This window comes from Schistocerca piceifrons, chromosome 1 (genome assembly GCF_021461385.2).
Source record: "Schistocerca piceifrons isolate TAMUIC-IGC-003096 chromosome 1, iqSchPice1.1, whole genome shotgun sequence".
Taxonomy (NCBI): Eukaryota; Metazoa; Arthropoda; class Insecta; order Orthoptera; family Acrididae; genus Schistocerca; species Schistocerca piceifrons.
Window position 1 is genome coordinate 1,052,031,261 of NC_060138.1, and position 21,313 is coordinate 1,052,052,573.

The 21,313-nt window shown below is 42.6% G+C and overlaps 1 protein-coding gene across 1 annotated transcript in view; it reads left to right on the forward strand.

The window, feature by feature from the left end:
* Positions 1–21,313, forward strand: part of LOC124796481 (guanylate cyclase 32E) — an 823,982-nt gene that overhangs the window by 643,012 nt on the left and 159,657 nt on the right. Inside the window, exon 14 of the mRNA XM_047260702.1 lies at positions 17,848–17,919. Coding sequence (XP_047116658.1) covers positions 17,848–17,919 — 72 coding nt within the window. The remainder of the gene's footprint in view (positions 1–17,847; positions 17,920–21,313) is intronic.

The following is a 21,313-nucleotide window of genomic DNA, read 5'->3' on the forward strand; positions in this document are numbered from 1 at the left end:
CCTCAACTGACCTACGGGCTAGAGGATTACACCACTTGCAAAAATTCTCTTTATTTCCTTTTCTTTAGCCGCAAATTCTTTCTATAACTTCTCTTACGGAGATAAGGAGAAAGCTCCGATGTGTATTCTGTTAAATCTGAGGACCCTTAAATAAGTTACCAAGAACTCTGCATGATGCTTCTTATAGAGTACATTGTTTGGCCTCCGGATAAACATTAAACTGAATCCAGGATCAAAAATTATAGATATTAAACAAAGAAACTTACATACTGAAGATAGGGAGCAATTCAATTTCTCCTGAAACTCTCGTGTAACTCACTACGTCTAGTATCGCAATGATAACATTGTGCAACAACATGCGCTCACGCCCGTGCGTCTGTGTGTGTGTGTGTGTGTGTGTGTGTGTGTGTGTGTGTGTGTGTGTGTGTGTTTTTGTGTTTGTGTGAGTGTGTTGTGTGTTTTTCTTGCCATTATCTGTTGAAGGGTATGGTAGAGATTTCGGAAAACAACTTATTTGGGCGAAAAATGACAAAGTTATCGTCCTGCTGATTTTCCTGAACAACGAAATACTTCGCTAGCTGTGCACAAACGAAGTAGACTGCTTTGCGTATTCACCGTCATTGAGTACTCACACTGCTAGTTAAGACCGTACTTACAGATTAACCGAAGAATTGTACGACTTGCCAGTTTATGATAAACACAGTGTGATCACAAGTAATTGCCAAAGTGTCAGTCATAATAAGATGCTGAGTAGGTGCGTAGAAGAGTATCATGATGTATAGGTAACCATCAGATTTATGAAGCATACAAATTTGCCTGACGCTACTAACATCCTAGGTAGTATAGTAACAACAGATTTAATTGCACATTTTCCATTTTAGACAACTCAGGACAAATGTTATCGGTCAATGTATTGCTTACAGGTACCTAGTGGACCGAAATTTAGAAAATTTTAAACTATAATTTCAGATATTGTGACGGTAAAGACTCCATGCTATTTCTGAAAAAAATGTTAAAGTGATCTGACCTTTCTCAGACATTATTCTCAGCCAAGTAACTCTAGCACTACACGAAAATAATTTGTGACGTAGCAGTTCAAACCTCTTGTAAACAGTTTATATCCAGAATTTCAAAGCGATAACACGTCATACCGCAGTCGTTCATCCGGCTATTCATCTGGAACACTTCAGTGAAGCGTTAAATAATTAGAGAGGGTTGCCAGTCCTTTGAGATAGCGAATGATCCTAATATTAGAACCAATTTTCAGACGAGGTGATTTAGATGCTACATAATTTACTTGAGCCACTACCAGAATTACATTTCTTTTGATCACGAAGGTCAGAACCATTTGGTAGCGTCCTAAGACAGTAGGCTTCACACAAAATATTTTTACTATCGTGTTACTAATAAATCAGACAACGCATTAACAGCGTGCTCTGTAGCTGCCTCCTAAGATATGTCAGGTTGTAAACGAAACATATCAATTTCCTCTTGGACGTCTTGCCTACTGTGCTGTGTTATGTATAACCAGGCATTTCTCTGAAGGGGTCGGCTACGTTCACACCTCATCAGAGACTTGGTTCTAACAAGCGTTCATATAAAGAAAAGAAATTAGCACCAAGTGCTATCCAACTTTTTATACGATGTTTACCCTCTTATAAATAGCACTTTCTTCAGCTTCATTCATTCACCAGCTCGCGTGATGAATTACTCATTCTATTACGGAAGAGGAGGGAGAGAAACAGTTAATGTACACCACTGGGTGCAGAAATAACCTATTCCTCATACGCCCAATATGCGGCAGTACTTAAAAAACATGTCTTTTGGCAACAATAAACAGTTTCCGGACTCCTCAAATAATGTATAATGTATGCGTATAGTTACTAGTGAAAATAATCTTAGCACATTTTAATTAATCAGTCACAGTGTATGAAGTGATTCCTCATTTTACAGAAACAGCTTGACAGGGGACTTGGCTCTTATTTAATAGTGTTACAGAATACAACGCCGCGATACAAAAATATAAACATCAAAAAAGTTTTGCATCGCCCCCGTTCCCAGAACTGAAGATAGACGTTAAATGTGGATATTGTATCACAGACACTGTCGCTTTGACTGGTCAGAGGTGTCACTGAACCCGCCCAAAGATGTAAACAACCTTGCATGAGCAGTGCCCATTCGACGGAGGGGGTCTGACAGCCGATCAGTTCCAGTCATTCCATCAGGAAGGAGGTACACGTCTCTCGTTGTCTGTAATTCAACCATGCGTAGACGCTCAATACCGCGGTTAGATCGCGCCCGCATTGTTACTTTGTGCCAGGAAGGGCTCTCAACGAGGGAAGCGTCCAGGGATCTCGGAGTGAGCCTAAGCGATGTTGTTCCGGCATGGAGGAGATACAGAGAGACAGGAACTGTCAATGATATGCCTCGCTCAGGCCGCCCAAGGGCTACTACTGCAGTGGATGATCGCTACCTACAGATTATGGCTCGGAGGAACCCTGACAGGAACGCCACCATGTTGAATAATGCTTTACGTGCAGCCACAGGACGTCGTGTTATGACTCAAACTGTGCGCAGTAGGCTGCATGATGCACAACTTCACTCCCGACGCCGATGGCGAGGTCCATCTTTGCAACGACGATACCATTCAGCGCGTTACGGATGGGCCCAACAACATGCCGAATGGACAGCTTCCACTGATGAGTGTCGCATATGCCTTCAACGAGACTATCGTCGGAGACGTGTTTGAAGGCAACTCGGTCAGGTTGAACGCCTTAGACACACTGTCCAGCGAGTGCAGTAAGGTGGAGGTTCCCTGCTGTTTTGGGGTGCCATTATTTGGGGCCCACGTACGCCGCTGGTGGTCTTGGAAGACTCCGTAACGGCTGTACGATACGTGAATGGCATTCTCAGACCGATAGTGGAACCATATCGGCATCGTATTTGCGAGGCATTCGTCTTCATGGACGACAATTCGCGCTCCGATCGTGCACGTCTTGTGAATGAGTTCCTTCAGAATAACATCGCTCGACTAGAGTGGCCAACATGTTCTCCAGACATGAACCCTATCGAACATGCCTGGGATAAATTGGAAAGGGCTGTTTATGGGCGATGTGACCCACCAACCACTCTGAGGGATCTACGCTGAATCGCCGTTGAGGAGTGGGATAGTCTGGACCAACATTGCGTTGATGAAATTATGGATGGTATGCCACAACGAATATAGGCATGCATCAATGCAAGATACGTGCTACTGGGTATTAGAGATACCGGCGTGTACAGCAATCTGGACCACTACCTCTGAAGTTCTCGCTGTATGGTGGTACAACATGCAATGTATGGTTTTCATGAGCAATGAATGGGGCGGAAATGATGTTTACGTTGATGTTTATTCCGATTTTCTATACAGGTCCCGGAACTCTCTGAACGGAGTTGATGCAAAACTTTTTTGATGTGTGCATTATCTTCTTCGGATACTACACTCCTGGAAATTGAAATAAGAACACCGTGAATTCATTGTCCCAGGAAGGGGAAACTTTATTGACGCATTCCTGGGGTCAGATACATCACATGATCACACTGACAGAACCACAGGCACATAGACACAGGCAACAGAGCATGCATAATGTCGGCACTAGTACAGTGTATATCCACCTTTCGCAGCAATGCAGGCTGCTATTCTCCCATGGAGACGATCGTAGAGATGCTGGATGTAGTCCTGTGGAACGGCTTGCCATGCCATTTCCAGCTGGCGCCTCAGTTGGACCAGCGTTCGTGCTGGATGTGCAGACCGTGTGAGACGACGCGTCATCCAGTCCCAAACATGCTCAATGGGGGACAGATCCGGAGATCTTGCTGGCCAGGGTAGTTGACTTACACCTTCTAGAGCACGTTGGGTGGCACGGGATACATGCGGACGTGCATTGTCCTGTTGGAACAGCAAGTTCCCTTGCCGGTCTACGAATGGTAGAACGATGGGTTCGATGACGGTTTGGATGTACCGTGCACTATTCAGTGTCCCCTCGACGATCACCAGTGGTGTACGGCCAGTGTAGGAGATCGCTCCCCACACCATGATGCCGGGTGTTGGCCCTGTGTGCCTCGGTCGTATGCAATCCTGATTGTGGCGCTCACCTGCACGGCGCCAAACACGCATACGACCATCATTGGCACCAAGGCAGAAGCGACTCTCATCGCTGAAGACGACACGTCTCCATTCGTCCCCCCATTCACGCCTGTCGCGACACCACTGGAGGCGGGCTGCACGATGTTGGGGCGTGAGCGGAAGACGGCCAAACGGTGTGCGGGACCGTAGCCCAGCTTCATGGAGACGGTTGCGAATGGTCCTCGCCGATACCCCAGGAGTAACAGCGTCCCTAATTTGCTGGGAAGTGGCGGTGCGGTCCCCTACGGCACTGCGTAGGATCCTACGGTCTTGGCGTGCATCCGTGCGTCGCTGCGGTCCGGTCCCAGGTCGACGGGCACGTGCACCTTCCGCCGACCACTGGCGACAACATCGATGTACTGTGGAGACCTCACGCCCCACGTGTTGAGCAATTCGGCGGTACGTCCACCCGGCCTCCCGCATGCCCACTATACGCCCTCGCTCAAAGTCCGTCAACTGCACATACGGTTCACGTCCACGCTGTCGCGGCATGCTACCAGTGTTAAAGACTGCGATGGAGCTCCGTATGCCACGGCAAACTGGCTGACACTGACGGCGGCGGTGCACAAATGCTGCGCAGCTAGCGCCATTCGACGGCCAACACCGCGGTTCCTGGTGTGTCCGCTGTGCCGTGCGTGTGATCATTGCTTGTACAGCCCTCTCGCAGTGTCCGGAGCAAGTATGGTGGGTCTGACACACCGGTGTCAATGTGTTCTTTTTTCCATTTCCAGGAGTGTAAATTAATTAGTGACCGTAAATATGGACGTACTCCGACGTGTTAATCGGTAAACCTTTATTGTGAGTATTTCAAAAGAACCATTCTCTTATTTCATCACTTTGTCTTATCTAGAACCTTTTTTAACACTTATATCCAAGAGATAAACTGATGATTTCAGAGTGTACTACACAGTTATACTGTTAGAAAATATCCATTCAAATTTTCTCAAACTACGAACATTTCCTGACAAAACAAACTGTGTGATGGACCGGATTTAGAACCTGCAACCTCGCTTTCTGCAGGCAGCGCTGATAGGAACAGAGCCGACGGGCACTGCTCTCCACCTACCATCTACATTTATATCTATCTGTACATCTACATACATGCTCTGCAAGCCATGTTACGGTGCGTGGCGGAGGTTACCCTTCCCACTGCTAGTAATTTTCTTTCTTGTTACACTCGCAAATAGAGTGAGGGATAATGGGCTGTCTATATGTCTACATACGAGCCGTAGTTCCATACACCTTATCTTCGTTGTCTTTACACTAAATGTACGTTTTCGGCAATAGAATCGTCCCATAGTTCACTGAAAATGCCGGTTCTCTAAATTTTCTCTATAATGTTCCTCGAAAGGAACGTCTCCTTCACTCCACATTACTTGCATAATTTAGATTTTGTCTAAATCATTTTGTATCCTCCTACAGTCACTCAACCATGACACCCTCGTGTACACCACAGCATTATCAGCAAACAGCAGCAGACAGGTGCTCACCCTGCCGTTCCGATTATTTATGAATACACATAACAAGCGCAGTGCTGTCACACTTCCCGGGGCGCTCCTGACGATACCTTCGTCTCTGATGAACACACGCGGACGAAGACAACGTGTTGGGACCTGTTACTTAAGAAGCCTTCAAGTCACTCACATAACTGGGAACGTATTCCGTATGCTCGTATCTTCATTAACAGCCTGCAGTGGCGCACGGTGCCAAATGCCTTTCAGAAAGCTAAGAATATGGAATCTATAAATGGAATCTACCTGTTGCCCTTCATCCATGATTTGCAGGATATCTTGTGAGGAACGGGCAGGCTGAGTTTCGTGCGAGCGATGCTTTCTAAAACCGCGCTGATTTATGGACAGAAGCTCCTCCGTCTCAAGAAAATTTATTGTATTCGAACTTGGAATATGCTCAAGAATTCTGCAGCAAAACAATGTTAAGGACGCTGGTCTGTAATTTTTAGCGTTCTTATATACGTGCAGGATACCTTCACAGCTGCGATTCCGGCAGTACCTCTTTCCTACTTTATAGACTTCATAGAAGCTTTGGTAGAAAAGCAGCTGTGAAGGCGTGTCATACTTAATGCCCGAGAACCTCAGTTGTTATAATCGCTGTCCTTGAAAGGCAAGGTTCAGGATTCGGTATGGAGTCTATCAGATAGTCCAATTTGCTAGAAGGTTCCAAAATAGCGCACACTCTGCTGTAGGATAAACGGTACAATCTTCTAAGCTGCCGTCTTTCCTTGGAACGCAGTCTCTCGAAATTTCAGTAGCAGACCTCTCTGTGATGCACAACGTATCTCTTGTAGCGCTTGCCACACTCTCCCGCCGAGTAAACGGTCTTGTAACGTATATATATATATATATATATATATATATATATATATATATATATACGAGGGTTGGAACTTAAATAGTGGCAACTATTTATTCACAACCGATACACAAGAGTTACATGTTTTCACCTGTTACTGTCCTTCAAACTAGTCACCAGGGTTGTGTAGAACCCGTTGCCAGCGATGTGGAAGGCGTAGTATACCGTTAGCACAGCCTGTTCTGTTCATGGTGCGAATCGAGCGGTCTACTGCCTGTCGAATCTCTGGAACAGTTCCTTCATTTTCGGATTCAAATCAAAATGACAAGGACTTAAGTCCGGGGAGTATGGTGGATGGTACAGTACTTGCCAGTCCATCGACCGAACAGAGCAGCCACAGCATGCGCTGTATGCGCCCGCGCATTGTCGTGCAAAATGATGGGTTGGTTGCGCAGAAAGTGTCGCCGCTTCTTTCGCAAAACTGGTCGCAGGTGATACTCCAAAAACGAACATTAATACTGTGCATTGACGGCCTGCCGTGGAGGCACCTAATGCGTTAGGATAACACCATCACAGTCGTACACGAGAATCATCATAACTTTCACCATACAGGTGCTTTGACGCACTTTGCACTTTCGCGACGACCCACACTGACACCATTCGTTGGACTGGTGTTTCAGTTTTGGCTTCGTGGCATTCACTTCATAACTGTTCCAGAGATTCGACAGGCAGTAGACCCTTCCATTCGCACCATCAATCGAACAGGCTCTGCTAACGGTATACTACGCCTTCCACTTCGCTGGCAACGAGTTCTACACAAAGCTGGTGACTACTTTGGAGGACAGAAACAGGTGCAAACATGTAACTGTTTTGTATCGGTTGTGAGTAAATAGTTGCCACTATTTAAGTTCCAATCCTCGTAGTGATAGATGAAATGTATATTGTGTTAATTCTGTTCGGTAAGGGTCCTATACTAATGAACAGTACTCAAAAACCGGTCGAATAAGTGTTCTGAAAGCCACTTCTTTCGTGAGTGAATCATAGTCCCTTAATTTCTGACAATGAATCCAGTATTTTAGTTCTGAATTATCGGTATTTTTAGGTATTTGTTTTGTTTCGGTTATAACAGGCTTTCTCATTTTTACTAGTAACATGATATAAGCCGGCATACTAGTTCGTCATAATAGCAGTGCTAAAATTTTTGTTTTTTAAACAAAACTTTTTTAAAAGAAACGAGTAATGATGATTCGTAGAACTCCCATTGCCCTTAAATACTGAATTATTACAGAAACTGGTAAAAGAGATCTGTACTCTCCTTCTGCTTTAACAAATTAAAAACGGCAGGAGGCGCAACAAACTTGCGACATCACGTAAGGAATGAATGTCTGTAATTGTCCTTGGAAGAGAAGTTAAATTTGAACTGTATACCCAGTAATCTTTTTCTAAAAAAAGAAAAAGGAAAGAAAATGAGGATACACTCACAATACATATAATGCAACGACAGTTACTATAGTTATCAACGAAGTCGATTTTTTAATTAACTATAAAACTACATTCCATTTAATATTACCTAGCATTACAACAGTTCCAAAATTGACGTCGGTTCATGGCTCAGTACTCTTCACGCGTTATTATAAGTGGCAGTCAAATGCAAAAGGAAACAGTTTGTAAGAAAAAGTAAGGAAACTTCAAAGGTAGTCAAAAATGGTTCAAATGGCTCTGAGCACTATGGGACTTAACATCTGTGGTCATCAGTCCCCTAGAACTTAGAACTACTTAAACCTAATTAACCTAAGGACATCACACACATCCATGCCCGAGGCAGGATTCGAACCTGCGACCGTAGTGGTCACGCGGTTCCAGACTGAAGCGCCTAGAACCGCACGGCCACACCGGCCGGCAAAGGTAGTCATCATAACTGTTAATATATTTACGAATATCCCGCTGTGAGACTAGACGGTCGCTTATCTTCATGGAAAAATGTTTGCAGAGAGAAGATTGTACCCAGAAGTGTACCTTCTCATCTGAAGCAAAGAGGCGGCCATGAATGTCTTTCTTCAGGGGTCCATAAATATGGAAATCGTATGGAAAGAGATCGGGACTATATTGGGGATGTGTAAAGGTTCCCCGGCGAAACGTCTGCAGCGTAGTCGAAATATATGGGCCCGCCCACATTTAGTCAAGGTTGTTTCGAGTGTACTGCAGAAGTTTTGCTGGGAAGTCCATACAGTCCCGATCTCTCTCCCCTTGCGATTCCCTACATTTGAAGCCCTGTAGAAAGACAATCTTGGCTCTCGATTTGCTTCGAACGAAGAGGTGCATACCTGGATACAATCATGACTCCGTAGGCAAAGGGCAACGTTTTCCCATGAAGGCACTGGACAGCTTGTTTCACGTTGGAAGCGATGTATGACGATTATCTGACATCGAGCGCCGCGGGTTGCGAATCCGCGCCAGACAGCATGGACCTGGATTACTACTAGAAGTCTCTGCAGCCGCCGCGCCGTAAGCCGTGGCTGCGCAACCTCCTGGCCCGTGTATAATGTGAGGGCGCCACGGTGGAGCACGTGGTTCCAGCGGCCAATAGCGACGTACCCTATTATGTATTAAGAGCCTGCCTCTCGCTCAGCTGAGCAGTGTGATATTCGCGTGAGTCGACATCTCGCCTACAGACAGCGTGTTTACTTTGTTTCCGTGTACAAGTAGATGTTGTTGATTCGTGAGGTTTTAACTCGTAAGCGCGTTGCTTCTTGTGTGTTGTTGTTCGTAACGTCTTGCTTGGTCGTGCGTCGTCGTTCTTGTCCGTCCTTTCCCGTTCATTTTGTTTTTTCGCGGGCCGCTCCCGTTTAGTCCCGCAGCACTTTCGTCCTCGGCAACCCCGCGACCGATCCGGTCGCGGTTACAACAGATTACTTCTGAAATAATAAACAGTTTACTATCTTGTTTCCATCCTTTTCGTTTTCGTCTGACCGCAACTTATACAGTACTTTACTCTTGGTATAAGTAGCAAGATGGCTGCTTTTCTTGGTATAAATAGCAATATGACTGCTTCACCAAGACCGTACATAGCCTATAGGTTAAAACAATTGCAGTGGAAGACCAACCAATTAGTGAACCTCAGGTCGCTGACGGTATTTCACTCGTGGGTTCGGTGTTCAGACTTACATTCTCGCTTTTATCATCCAGGGAAAATGTCGAAATTCTTGATTTTTTCCTCGCGCAAGTATTATTAGCAAGTTTTAGCTTGTTAGGTGCAGCAAAACTAGAACAGTTTGTTGTTTTGCTGCTGATATTACCGTAACATCTAAGCTAACTTGTAACGAAAGGCAACACACAACACACAATCATTCATACAAAGAGCAACGATGGAACAGTAAGCGGAGAGCCAAATATGTCGGCTCACTCACAGACCACGAAAGTAGACTTAAGGCCGGTTGCCACTAGGGCTGCCGCGCGTCAAAACCGCGCGACAGCGGCGTAGTTGCCATGGAAACGCAGCCAGCGGCGCGGCGCGGCGAGCTTTGCGTCGCGGTTTGCCCATGTCGAACCGCTTCCGCTGTCGCGAGCCGCGCTCCAGGTCCGCGGCACGAATCACAGAACGCGCTGAGCCTGACGTCAGGTACGCAACCCCAGGCCACACGAACTTTCGACGAACCACTGGCGCGGAGGCGGCGGCAACTATGAAATACTTATCATCCGATTCCAAGGAAACTATTTGGTAGAAAAATTTGATTCTTGGGCATGTTACAGCCTGATATCTTCTCTCGATAAAGGACCGAATTTCTTTTCGTTATTCTTCGTGGTTACTTGCTGTATCGCATTTACCTAAACCTTTACACGAAATTTTAATGAGTGTGCAGAGGTAAAAACACATCGCGTGGACTTTGCGTACAGTTCATTTTAGGTAATACATTATTGCGTATGAAATTTAGTCAACATATTGAAATTGTTTTGAAAGCTGAGAGCAGATCGATAGCTATCACCGTTCTCGAGATGTTGAATGATATGTCGGCGGATGGGCTGTGCGGTGACCGCGCGCGGGTCCCTCGCGACGTGACCGATACTTTGTCGTGCTGGTCGTAAACCATGTGGTTGTATCAACCGCAAATTTCGTAAACGGTTCAATAAATCGAAACGTGTTTTCTTGCAAACGATAACTTGTAAAAAGTCAAGTATTTCGTCGCATGATAAATGTATCAAAATCTTTTTATCTACCGAGATATGAAAGTAACTACAGTTTTTCAGAAGGGATAGATGAATTTTTTTTAAAAGGCATTTAATAACATGTGGAATGAGAAGTTAAACCGAAACTAATTTGCTGGTATGTCATAAGATGTAATTTGCTACGTATCTACAGCTATTGATTATTTCCTTTGGTAAGTAACAAACGTTTTTTCTTTTTCTTTATCCAGTGTACTTTATTGGTTCAAAACGCGTTTCGCCTTTTACTTTAAGGCATCTTCGATGGAATCTAGAATGATTCAGTTTTGTTTTGATATGTGATACTTGCAGATTATAAAACAGTTCACATCCTTTTTTACGTGAATAACTGATTACTTACAGTGAATCGAGTTTTTGGCGGACATCTGCGTTTCCCCTCACCTGATCACATGCTGGATGTTGAATTAAAACAAAGATTATGGAACATAAGCACGTTTTCATGTTCGCTCTTTTTTCTTCTGTCACTACCTGTAGACATTTTACCGAAAACACTGATTTGAAGTCGTAACTACAGTGTGTTCACCTCATGTCCTTCCTGTTTGGTTTGTTTATGAACATGTTGCCAACCTAACGAATTACATGCTGAAAACTAATGTTTGTTTATTTCTGTTCTCCTTATATCTGTATGTGTGTGTGTGGCTAGCCAGTGATAGTTATAGAAAGTTGAAAGTGAATGCAATAGTTGTCAGACAGTGGTTGAAAGATTTGGTGTTCAGCTGATTTCAGTTTTAGTTTAAATGTTTTGTGGAGGAGTGCATGGAAGAGTCAATTCACTGCTTACATTAACAGATAAAATAGTAGAATAGCATTTCAACAGATGATTATTATCGGAATACTATCACCCAACCCCTTTGTCCTCACTCTTTGACGCCTCATAATATGTCCTGTCAACTTACCCCTCTTGTAGTCAAAGTTGTGCCATAATTTCCTCTTCCTCCTGTAGTTAATGCCGTACCTCTTCTTTAGTTACACGATCCTCATATCTAATATTCAGCATTCTTATTGATCACCACGTTTTGAAAGCGTCCATTGTCTTCTTGACAGAACTGTTCATCGCCCACGTTTCACTTACATACAAGGCTTCACTCCTCACAAATACCGCACTCCACACAAATACCTTTGTAAAATAGTACCCAATCATTAGAATTTATATTCGATGTGAACAAATTTTCTTTTTCAGAACACTTTTCTTGCTATTCACAGTCTTCATTTTATATCCTCTCTACTTCTGCCTTCTCAATTACTGCTTCCCTTTCAAGTCATTGAAGTCTTAGAAATGCAGTTTGGTTTCTGTACAAGTTGTAGATAACCTTGTGGCCTTGTGTTTTATCGATGACATCTCCAGAGCTTCAAAGAATGTTTCGCAGTTCTTCAGTGTGTCTACTTAGCTAACTGTTAGGATCAGTATTGCCTTGCGTGTTCAGACATCTCACAGGAATCTAACATTGTGCTTATGTTAGTTTGTACCGCCCCTCCCCCTCTCCTCTCTAAATATTCCTTCCACTTTCTAGCCTTCTCTTATTTGCTTAGTTCTGGCTTGCCAAATGAGTTCTTGACAGTTGCTTCTCCTTTGAGCAAAGTTTTCTTTGTTCTTTCTCATTTTCATTCCCCTATGTTTTCCAAGTGCAAAATCGCGTTGCAATTTTGGACTTTCTGTCAACGTCATGTTTAGACATTTCTATTTCCCATGGTCTACTTTATTTGCTGCATTTTTATATTTTTCCCTCTTGTCAAATTTAATATATCACGTTTTATCTAACGATTTCTGCTGTACTTTCTTCCCGTTCACATACTCTGCTGCAATCACCACTTCTTCTCTCAAAGATATCCATTCATATTCTAGCGGATTCTTTCTTCTGTTTCAGTCAGTCGTTGCATTACAGTAACTTTAAGATTATCGAAAAACTGTGGGTCTTGACCTACTCAAGTTCAATTTTCTTAATTTGCTACCGTTTACTGTCTCTTTAGTTGTAAACTGCAGATCGTAACCAATAAATTATTGTAAGTTTGCGTCTGCACCGGGAAATGTCTTATAATTTAAAATCTGGTTTCGAAAACTTTGTTCCGAATATGTATTATTCTTTCATGATTCTTAAGCAAGGTGCTGGCGATTATTACATTATGCTTTGTGCGAAATTCTATCAGGTGGCTTCCACTTTCATCCTTTCCCCCAAGCCTTCGTGTTCTTACTGTTTTCCTGTACCTGCTACCGTTATCACATTTTAAATTTTTGTCTCGCTTAACTATCTGTGTAATCTCTTTTGTCGTACATTGTTTCAATGTGAACAATCATGAACGGTAGTCATGAAATCTGTATATGGTGAAATGAGAAAACATGAATAAAGAAATATGTGAAAGAGTACATTGTACAGAAAATGAAAAATTGGTATGTCTTCACCCAACTTCGTCTTTCCTTCGTGTAGGTGTAAGATATAGTTCATCAAACGCACCGGGCGTTTCAGTGGGTCCCGCCCCGTACCTCAGTGGCTGTCCGTCATTGGCTACCGCTAGCGTCTGCCGCTTCCACTTTTAAATGTCAGTTGAAAAGTATGTACTACTGTAGAATGTTATGACTAATTAAAAAAAAAAAAAAAAAAAAAAGATGGGAACGCCAATTCCGCGAGCCGCCACGTCAAAGCGGAAAACGGTTGCCGCTGCCGTTGCCGCACGACGCGCTGCCGCGCTCTAGTGGGGACCGGCCTTTCGCGAGTGGCTGCCAGAGATTCAATTGTCAAGAACGGTTGGCTGCTGCTTCGAAACATTCTAAACAATTGAATGTATCGTCTTTTCCACCACAGACTAGACTGGAATCGTTCATATTGCGACAATCAACATGAAAAAATGAAGTAAATCCTATTTACGTACTTGAAATAAAGTATTGGCAAACTTTTAAGTTCTCCACCTTCGTTAATAACTTACTTTTCGGACAGAAAAGTTAAGGGGTACTCGCTCCCCCCCCCCCTCCCCCCACCCCCCAAGTTCCCAAGAGAGAGAGAGAGAGCACTCCATAATTTTATTGACATGCTATAGACTTTGGACAGTAACTGAAACTTTCCTTTACGTCTATGGTCACAAACTTTTTTTGTCATCAGACTACCGGTTTCGATCTACAATGACCACCTGTAGATCCGTTTTATATTTTATAAAAAATTGCGGCCATAGATGTAAAGTAAAGGAAATTTATTCTTTACTCGGATCACTGTTCGTTTCGCGTCTATGTTGCAGCTTGCGAAACTGAACTTTTAGTTTTGTGGTTACTTCAAGGTGTCGAAAAGTGACGATGACGGGAGGTCATCAACTCACAGTCGCCGCGCCATTCACTTCACCGTCTTCGCTGGAGACAATCAGACCGATTTCCGCCACAGCCTCAGTCCCTGTCTCGATCGTGGTCTCCTGCTCTCTTTCACCTACATTAGTACTTTTCAATCTTTGTTCGAAGTTTACGTTTAGTACTAGAAGTAATAGCGATAAAAAACCAAAAACTTGTTGTTTTGAGCGGTGTTAAGTCAGGTTAAACCGGAGATGAAAAACATCAGCGTAAACGAAAACCTGTTGTTTCAGTGATAACCGCTTTTCAGTTGTGTTCGACAGCAGTTGAACCTGATAGAGTTGAGCGAATACCATTCTTACGATATTTCTTTGTCGACTATACACGCCATCCACAGCGAAACACACAGAGATTTGTGCGTCTTCCGAGTGAGATTTTTCACCCCGAACCAAGGGTGGTGGCACATTGGTTACCACTCTGGACTGGCATTCTGATGGATGGCACCTCAACGCTCCGTGAAGTTAAGCATTAGGACTTTCCACAGTTTCCCCAAATCCATTAAGGCAAATGCCATGTTGTTTTCTTTGAAAAAGGACGAGGAACATTTCGTTCCCCATTCTACTGCTATTCAGAGGTTGCGGTCCGTCTCTGATGACTTCGTGATCGACGGAACTTTAAATCATAATCTTCTTCCTTCGAATTTCCTGCCATACATGCCTGTCCCAGTGACACATCTCTGCTGCTTTCTGAAAATCAGCGCCCATCGGCATTTAGAGCCTAAAAAGGTATGAACTCATTGGTGAAAATGACAGAATATTATCATTCATTGGCATGTGTTACATAATTCACAGTTTTTGCGTCCAGGACTAAATTTCATGTTTTGCTATTACAAAAGATGACTATTTATTTTGCAGTTTTTTATGTGAAGTGTTGTCGTTGAATTCAGTGCTTCTGGGGGTAGGCGTCTGCCCTGAAACAAGGAGACCCTCCGAAAATTGCTTAAAACTCTCAATGGCTTTCTATGAGGGGCAGTGTAAAGCGTTAATGCCAGTATTAGTACATCGTCAGTGAACGCAGATCTAAACACTCAGAAACAGTTTTGTTGTTGACTGACACTGTTTTTCGGCAACGTTTTAAACTCTCTTTATTAAAACAATAGTGTGAGAAAACTGATGTATCATCTGAATAAAAGAGTGTCTGTATGAAAGATGTTTCATTCCTTCGATAAAATCCAAATTTATAACTATATGTTGCTGTCCTTATTTAGTCATTCGTCAATTATGACAGTACATGTAAAGGAATCTCTCATGGAGAGTATGTGAACTATCGCAGAGTTAATATTATCTTCTTCTGTTCAATCTCCGGCGAGACATACTTCATAGCAGATTAACGAATATCCTCAATAGAAAAAGTCGTCATATTCTCGTGTTTTCTTCTTCCTGTCAAGAGCAAAATCTCTAAATCCAACCGTCAATGTCTAGCATCCTTTCTTAATTATTTACGTCCATGCCGCCATTTTCTGAAAGTTCTCACGAAAAAAGTCTAGATTCGCCGGTGTCTGGAAGCGCTGAGGAATATCGGACAACGGTAGAAGTACCAAGTGTTAGCATTCCGTTTACCAGATGAACTTCACCTGTCAGTAAGTTAACATTTGTGTCGCATTTCCTCCTGAGCAGAATTTCTGCCCTGACATCTACAGTGAAAGTTCCAACTGAAAGACACGTTGTCAGACAAGATGTTTACTTAGAATATGGAAGTGAATTGCCTCACAAGGGAAATGTTACGAAATTCAGTTAGTGAAATGTCAGCGAAATAGAGAATTTTAAAATAGGAATCGGATAAGATAGTTGCCACATGTGGATATTCTTTTGTAAGTGAATTTATGTCCTGTGAAATACTTGCCTGACAAACGAGATTTATTCAGTTTTCTTTCACTATGTGAAGGAGTTTCTTTGCATTTTCGTGAGCAACTGCTCAAGTCAGGGAATTTGCTAAATCTTACGGAATTTAGCAATTTCTTGCTATTTATTTTTAAGAAGAAAATATTTTCCGAGTAATTATTTTCTCCAGTGATATGACTTTTATGCCTTTCTATAGAAGGAAAAATTAATTTTTTGTCACGTTTCATTTGCCCTTTTATGTAGTATATCCCTCGGTTTTGTTTCCAGTAAACAATTACTCATGCCGGCCGGAGTGGCCGAGCGGTTCTAGGCGCTACAGTCTGGAACCGCGCGACCGCTACAGTCGCAGGTTCGAATCCTGCCTCGGGCATGGATGTGTGTGATGTCCTTAGGTTAGTTAGGTTTAAGTAGTTCTATGTTCTAGGGGACTTATGACGTCAGTAGTTAAGTCCTATAGCGCTCAGAGCCATTTGAACCATTTGAACAATTACTCATAATTCAAGATGCAACAACAATTCCTTCTTGAATCATCTCTCCCTCTCATCCTGCCCCATCGCCGCACCCTTACCACTCTCTCTCTCTCTCTCTCTCTCTCTCTCTCTCTCTCTCTGTCTTATTTTGCCTGCGAAGATTACTGAATTGTCCCCGAAAAAAGTTTCAATCAATTCACCTTACATTTATGATAAATAAACTCTTCAGAAAGGAGAAGATGATATTTAGCATGAAAAGCCAACGGTAAAACTGTTTTTGTTAGTTGCCCATATTATCACCAGTAGAGCAAACTCACTGCGCTTTGCTTGCAGACGGACAATAATATTTTACCCTGCCAGAATAGTGGTGAGTACGTTTCTGCACCAGATGATCACTAAGTCGTATTTGACTACTTTTTCCTGTTTTTTTTTTTCGCTGGTGTATTGTAAATAGTTCACTCGCCTGAGATAATGATTTAATATTGACTGAATAAGTTGTATTAATGAATGAATGTCGTCAAAGTGATTACGATCAATACGCGTTATCACGACGAAAGAAAATATGACCAGATCATTTCTTATAAAGTAAACTCATATTCTTATTTTTAACACTTCAGTAAATAATAAATGATTATCTTCTATTTTTATAACGATGTGATGGAATATTTTTTGAAATGTGTGACACAGATTAATAAAAGATTATTTATGAAAGTTCCCTCAGAGCGACATCGCTTATCAAAGTAATCCTTCAGACACAAAAGGAACGGTTTTCTTTACTTAACAGATGTTTTGCTGGGTGTAAAGAAAAATATGTGTAACCCACGAGGCGATATTTTAAGAACAAAAAATTTTTAAGAATTTCGTGTAGAAAAGGTTTATACATGCATCTGATATGTGTAGGAGTTTGAAAGAGAGTTGAAGCGTTATCAATTAGTTACACATATTTCTATACGTATTGATGACTCGTTCTGAGACAATGTACAGCGTGCTCAAAGAGTTTCCTCCATGTTAGTATCAACACAAACTTTTGCATACTATCACGATAGGTTCCAATTTAATTGTCTAGCTGTTTGTAATTGCCAAAAAGAATGTTCAGTATCATACTTCTGAAATAGTCAACCTCCTATTTATATTACAGGTGTGAATCACTGCGCCACTGAGAGGGCTTGTGTCATGAATTGTAGACTTTGTAACAGAATATCACCAGAAATGGATGTGCACAGTACTCGTTAATGAAGCAGGTAGCTGATCATATTAGCGATTAGTTTCTTAAAGGGAAAAAAAATTATGTTCGTTACACTCTTACCTCGTGTATTGCCCACGTAGCAACATTGCAACAAACTGTAATGGAAAATGCTTCAGTTATGTATGTAACTGTTGATTTCATAGCCAGATACGTGTGAAAACTGGATATGCATTCTACTTTTCATCGGTTGTAAGTTTTTAATATGTATTTCTACTGTAAGAAAAGTGCACCTCAGATTTCGGTAATTTGCAATTTTTATTTTTCAGGATATCCTTGAAAACGAAGATGTGAAACTGGATAACATGTTCATTGCCTCGCTTGTCGGAGATATTATTAGAGTATGTATCCATTTGATATTTAATGTAAAAATAATTTTATGCCACCTATATTTTTATCAATCTGTCAAAGCTTTCGGTTTGAAAATAATACTCGAAACGATAGGAATATTTGTGAAATTACAAGTACCAGCAACTATTTCACAATGATACCTAAGTGTTAACATCCAAGTTTTGTAGTAGTGCACTTATTACACGTTACTAGTGTTGATCTCGCAGAGTCAGAGTCGTTTGCTACAATGCACCCGCATCTTCATGTCCAATAAATCTCCATGATAAAGTGTTACCTGATGATAACTGCACAAATTAGTAATCAGTAATGGATATGATTGCGGCTACCAGATGGTACGAATAAAATGGAAATGCCGTGTGGCTATTGCAAGTATTTCGAGTTGACGCCACGTCGGTGACTTGCCTGTCGATGGGGATGAAATGATGATGATATGAACAACACAACACCCAGTCCCCGAGCGGAGAAAATCTCCGACCCGGCCGGGAATCGAACCCAGGCCGTTAGGTATGACATGCCGTCGAGCTGACCACTCAGCTACCAGGGGTGGACATCGTACGAATAATGACTCTCTTATTTGATAGAACAACACGAGGGACGTTCAGTAAGTAATGCTACACTTTTTTTGTCGAAATCAGATGGATTTTATTCCGGATTCCAATGCACTATATCAATAAGTACTACGTACTTATTACTAAGTACTACGTACTTAAAATAATGAACCATGATCACTGCCGACCGAGAGACTGAATGCTGGCTGAAGACCTTGCGCCTATGTTATGCAGTAAAGGAATTGTATAAGCGAAACAGAGACGAATGGTAAGTCATTCTACCGACAACAAGCCGTAATTTCAGAAATCCACTGACATCATCGACGTCCACAAAGGAAAGATTGTAGTGGCCGGGCGCCTTGGAACGAGCTTCTCGGAAACGGTCAGCTGTTCGCGTCTTACTGTCGTGAAAGTCTATGGAAAGTGGTTGCAGGGCGATGAAATTACGTGTAGGCCACAAATTTTGGACGTCCATAGCTCAGCACAGAACATTGCTTTTCACATTTAACCAAATATAACATTGATGATGATAATTTATGGCAATGTTTGCCGACAAGATAAAGAATGCAACCTTTAACACTAGATTGCGTACTCACGGCAGGTCTCCTTGGCCGTATTTTGGTACGACTTTGAAAGAGAGAAAAATTAATGAATGATCGCCGATGCGTCGGTTCTCGATTGTGTTCAGGAGACGTACAGATTGATTGCGCGAAAATAGTTTCTCAAATGACCTCTTAACCCGGATTGCTTTCACGCAATCAGACTCTTCAATGAAATTACCTAAGGGACCTATTTGAATAACAAAAAACATTGGAAATGAATGCAAAACAGTGAAATTTTGTAAAAAAAGTTATCAGATCGGAAATTGAACACATGAATTTTCTCCCAAATCTAGACACCGCGATAAAGAGCAAACCTGTAACAAAGTTCATTTAAACATAAACATTATTTGTGGTTAATTTAAAGAAAAGAATAAGCGTAGATTTTCTGTACAGTGAAGCATCAGTATATTCCCAAAGAACAAAGGCGTTAAACTATAAACATTAACAAATTTACAATGAATACAAAACTTACTTTTTTATGTTTTTCTCATACATGGAGCAGTCCAACAATCGCTGCTTTTGTGTGTGTGATATTTTGTAAAAAATTTAATGTCCTGGCGTGCGCGTAAGTATTTTTTCATGGTCACAAGGTTTACAAAAGCGTTTTTTTTTTCTTGGTGATAACGTGGTTTTTCACACTAAATGAAATATAACTTGTAGCGGTTCTACACAACACGTCTTAACAAGTCGGCGACCAAACATCAAAGGTAATGAAGTACATGTTGACATATCGGCGACCAGAAGTACAACTAACTATAAAGATTCTAGAATTTTCCTAACAAATGATAAATTGTTCTTTCTTCTGTTTCGCAGCTTCTTGCTATCAAGCGCTGCGGCAATGATTTTAAATATCTGCGCCCAGCGAGTCATAGTGTTTAAAAGTACCTTTTAAACGCTGGCCGCGCGTCTTGGTATAGGCGCACGTTATAAACAGACTTCGTTTCTTTATTCTCGCGTTGTCATGCTTAGTATCATTACAAACTACAGCTCGATGGCTGTCCTTTTCTCATATGCAAAATGTCTGAAATCCAATAATATCACAACGTCCATAGCTCAGCACAGAACATGGCGTTTGGAGATTTGTCCACTCCGTAAAGCAGAGTAGCCGGCGAACAGGGGCAGATCTGGAGATGCATTACGGGGCGAATTCGGAAAGTTAGGTCCGATTAGGCGCAGAATGGAAACCACTGTGAAAATCCGGTGCAGCTTTCCACACATGTGTTGGGCAGTGTCTTTCGTGTACCTGTCGGTCGCTTCACGTCGCTCTTTTCAGTTGAGGGCGCAAAGTGATCATGTAGAAATTCCTAAAACAACACTATCTCCCGCCAAGTATGTGGATCTAGTGAGACATTTTGTCTGAAGCTGTGCAGCCCACATAACGTAAATGTCATACGTTTCTTTCTTCAAGACAATTTTCAGCCGCATTCTGCAGGGGCAATGAAGACGCTCCTTCAGCGTTTTCAGTCAAAAGTGTTCCACCACCCACATTACAGCCCTTAATTGTCTCCCTCCCGCGTTCATCTCTGCTCACGTGAACCGCTGGCTACGAAGACAACATTTTGGCACGAACAACGAAATGCAGGCCAGCGTAGAGAATTGGCGGAAAGCACAGGCGGCTGCTTTCTGTGACGAGGGAACTGGGAAGTTTGTGCAACGCCTCGTCAAATGTCTAAGTCGGAGTGGCGACTGGTTAGAGAGTTAGCTGGAAGGCGTGGCTAACTCTTACGAATAAAATTTTTTTTATTTTCACTGTGATTTTCGCACATTACTTTCCGAACAGTCCTCGTACAATGCTTTGTAGGCGCAAGAGTTTCGGAGCAACCAAGTCAGCGCACATTGTTGAACATGGGGCTCCACAGCATAGGACCCCTACATGTTCCCATGGCTACCGAACTGCGACTGCACTGGGCACAAGATCACCGCGACTGCACTGCAGGTCATTAGTAACATGTACCCTGGTCGGGTGAATCGCGTTTCTTGTTACGGTAGGGCGATAGACGCGGCCGGATACAGCGTCATCTGGGCGAAAAACTGCTCGGAACATGCACCACGCCACTGACACAGGCCATTCAGGGCAATCTTATGCTGTGCTGGGCCATTCACACGGGCTCACATGGGACCTGCAGCAATAATCAAACGTACCATGGCAGCTGTGGACTACACTAATATTAACTGCGGCCCACTTACACCCCTTCATGCTTGATGTTTTCCCCGACAGCTGTGGCACCTCCTGG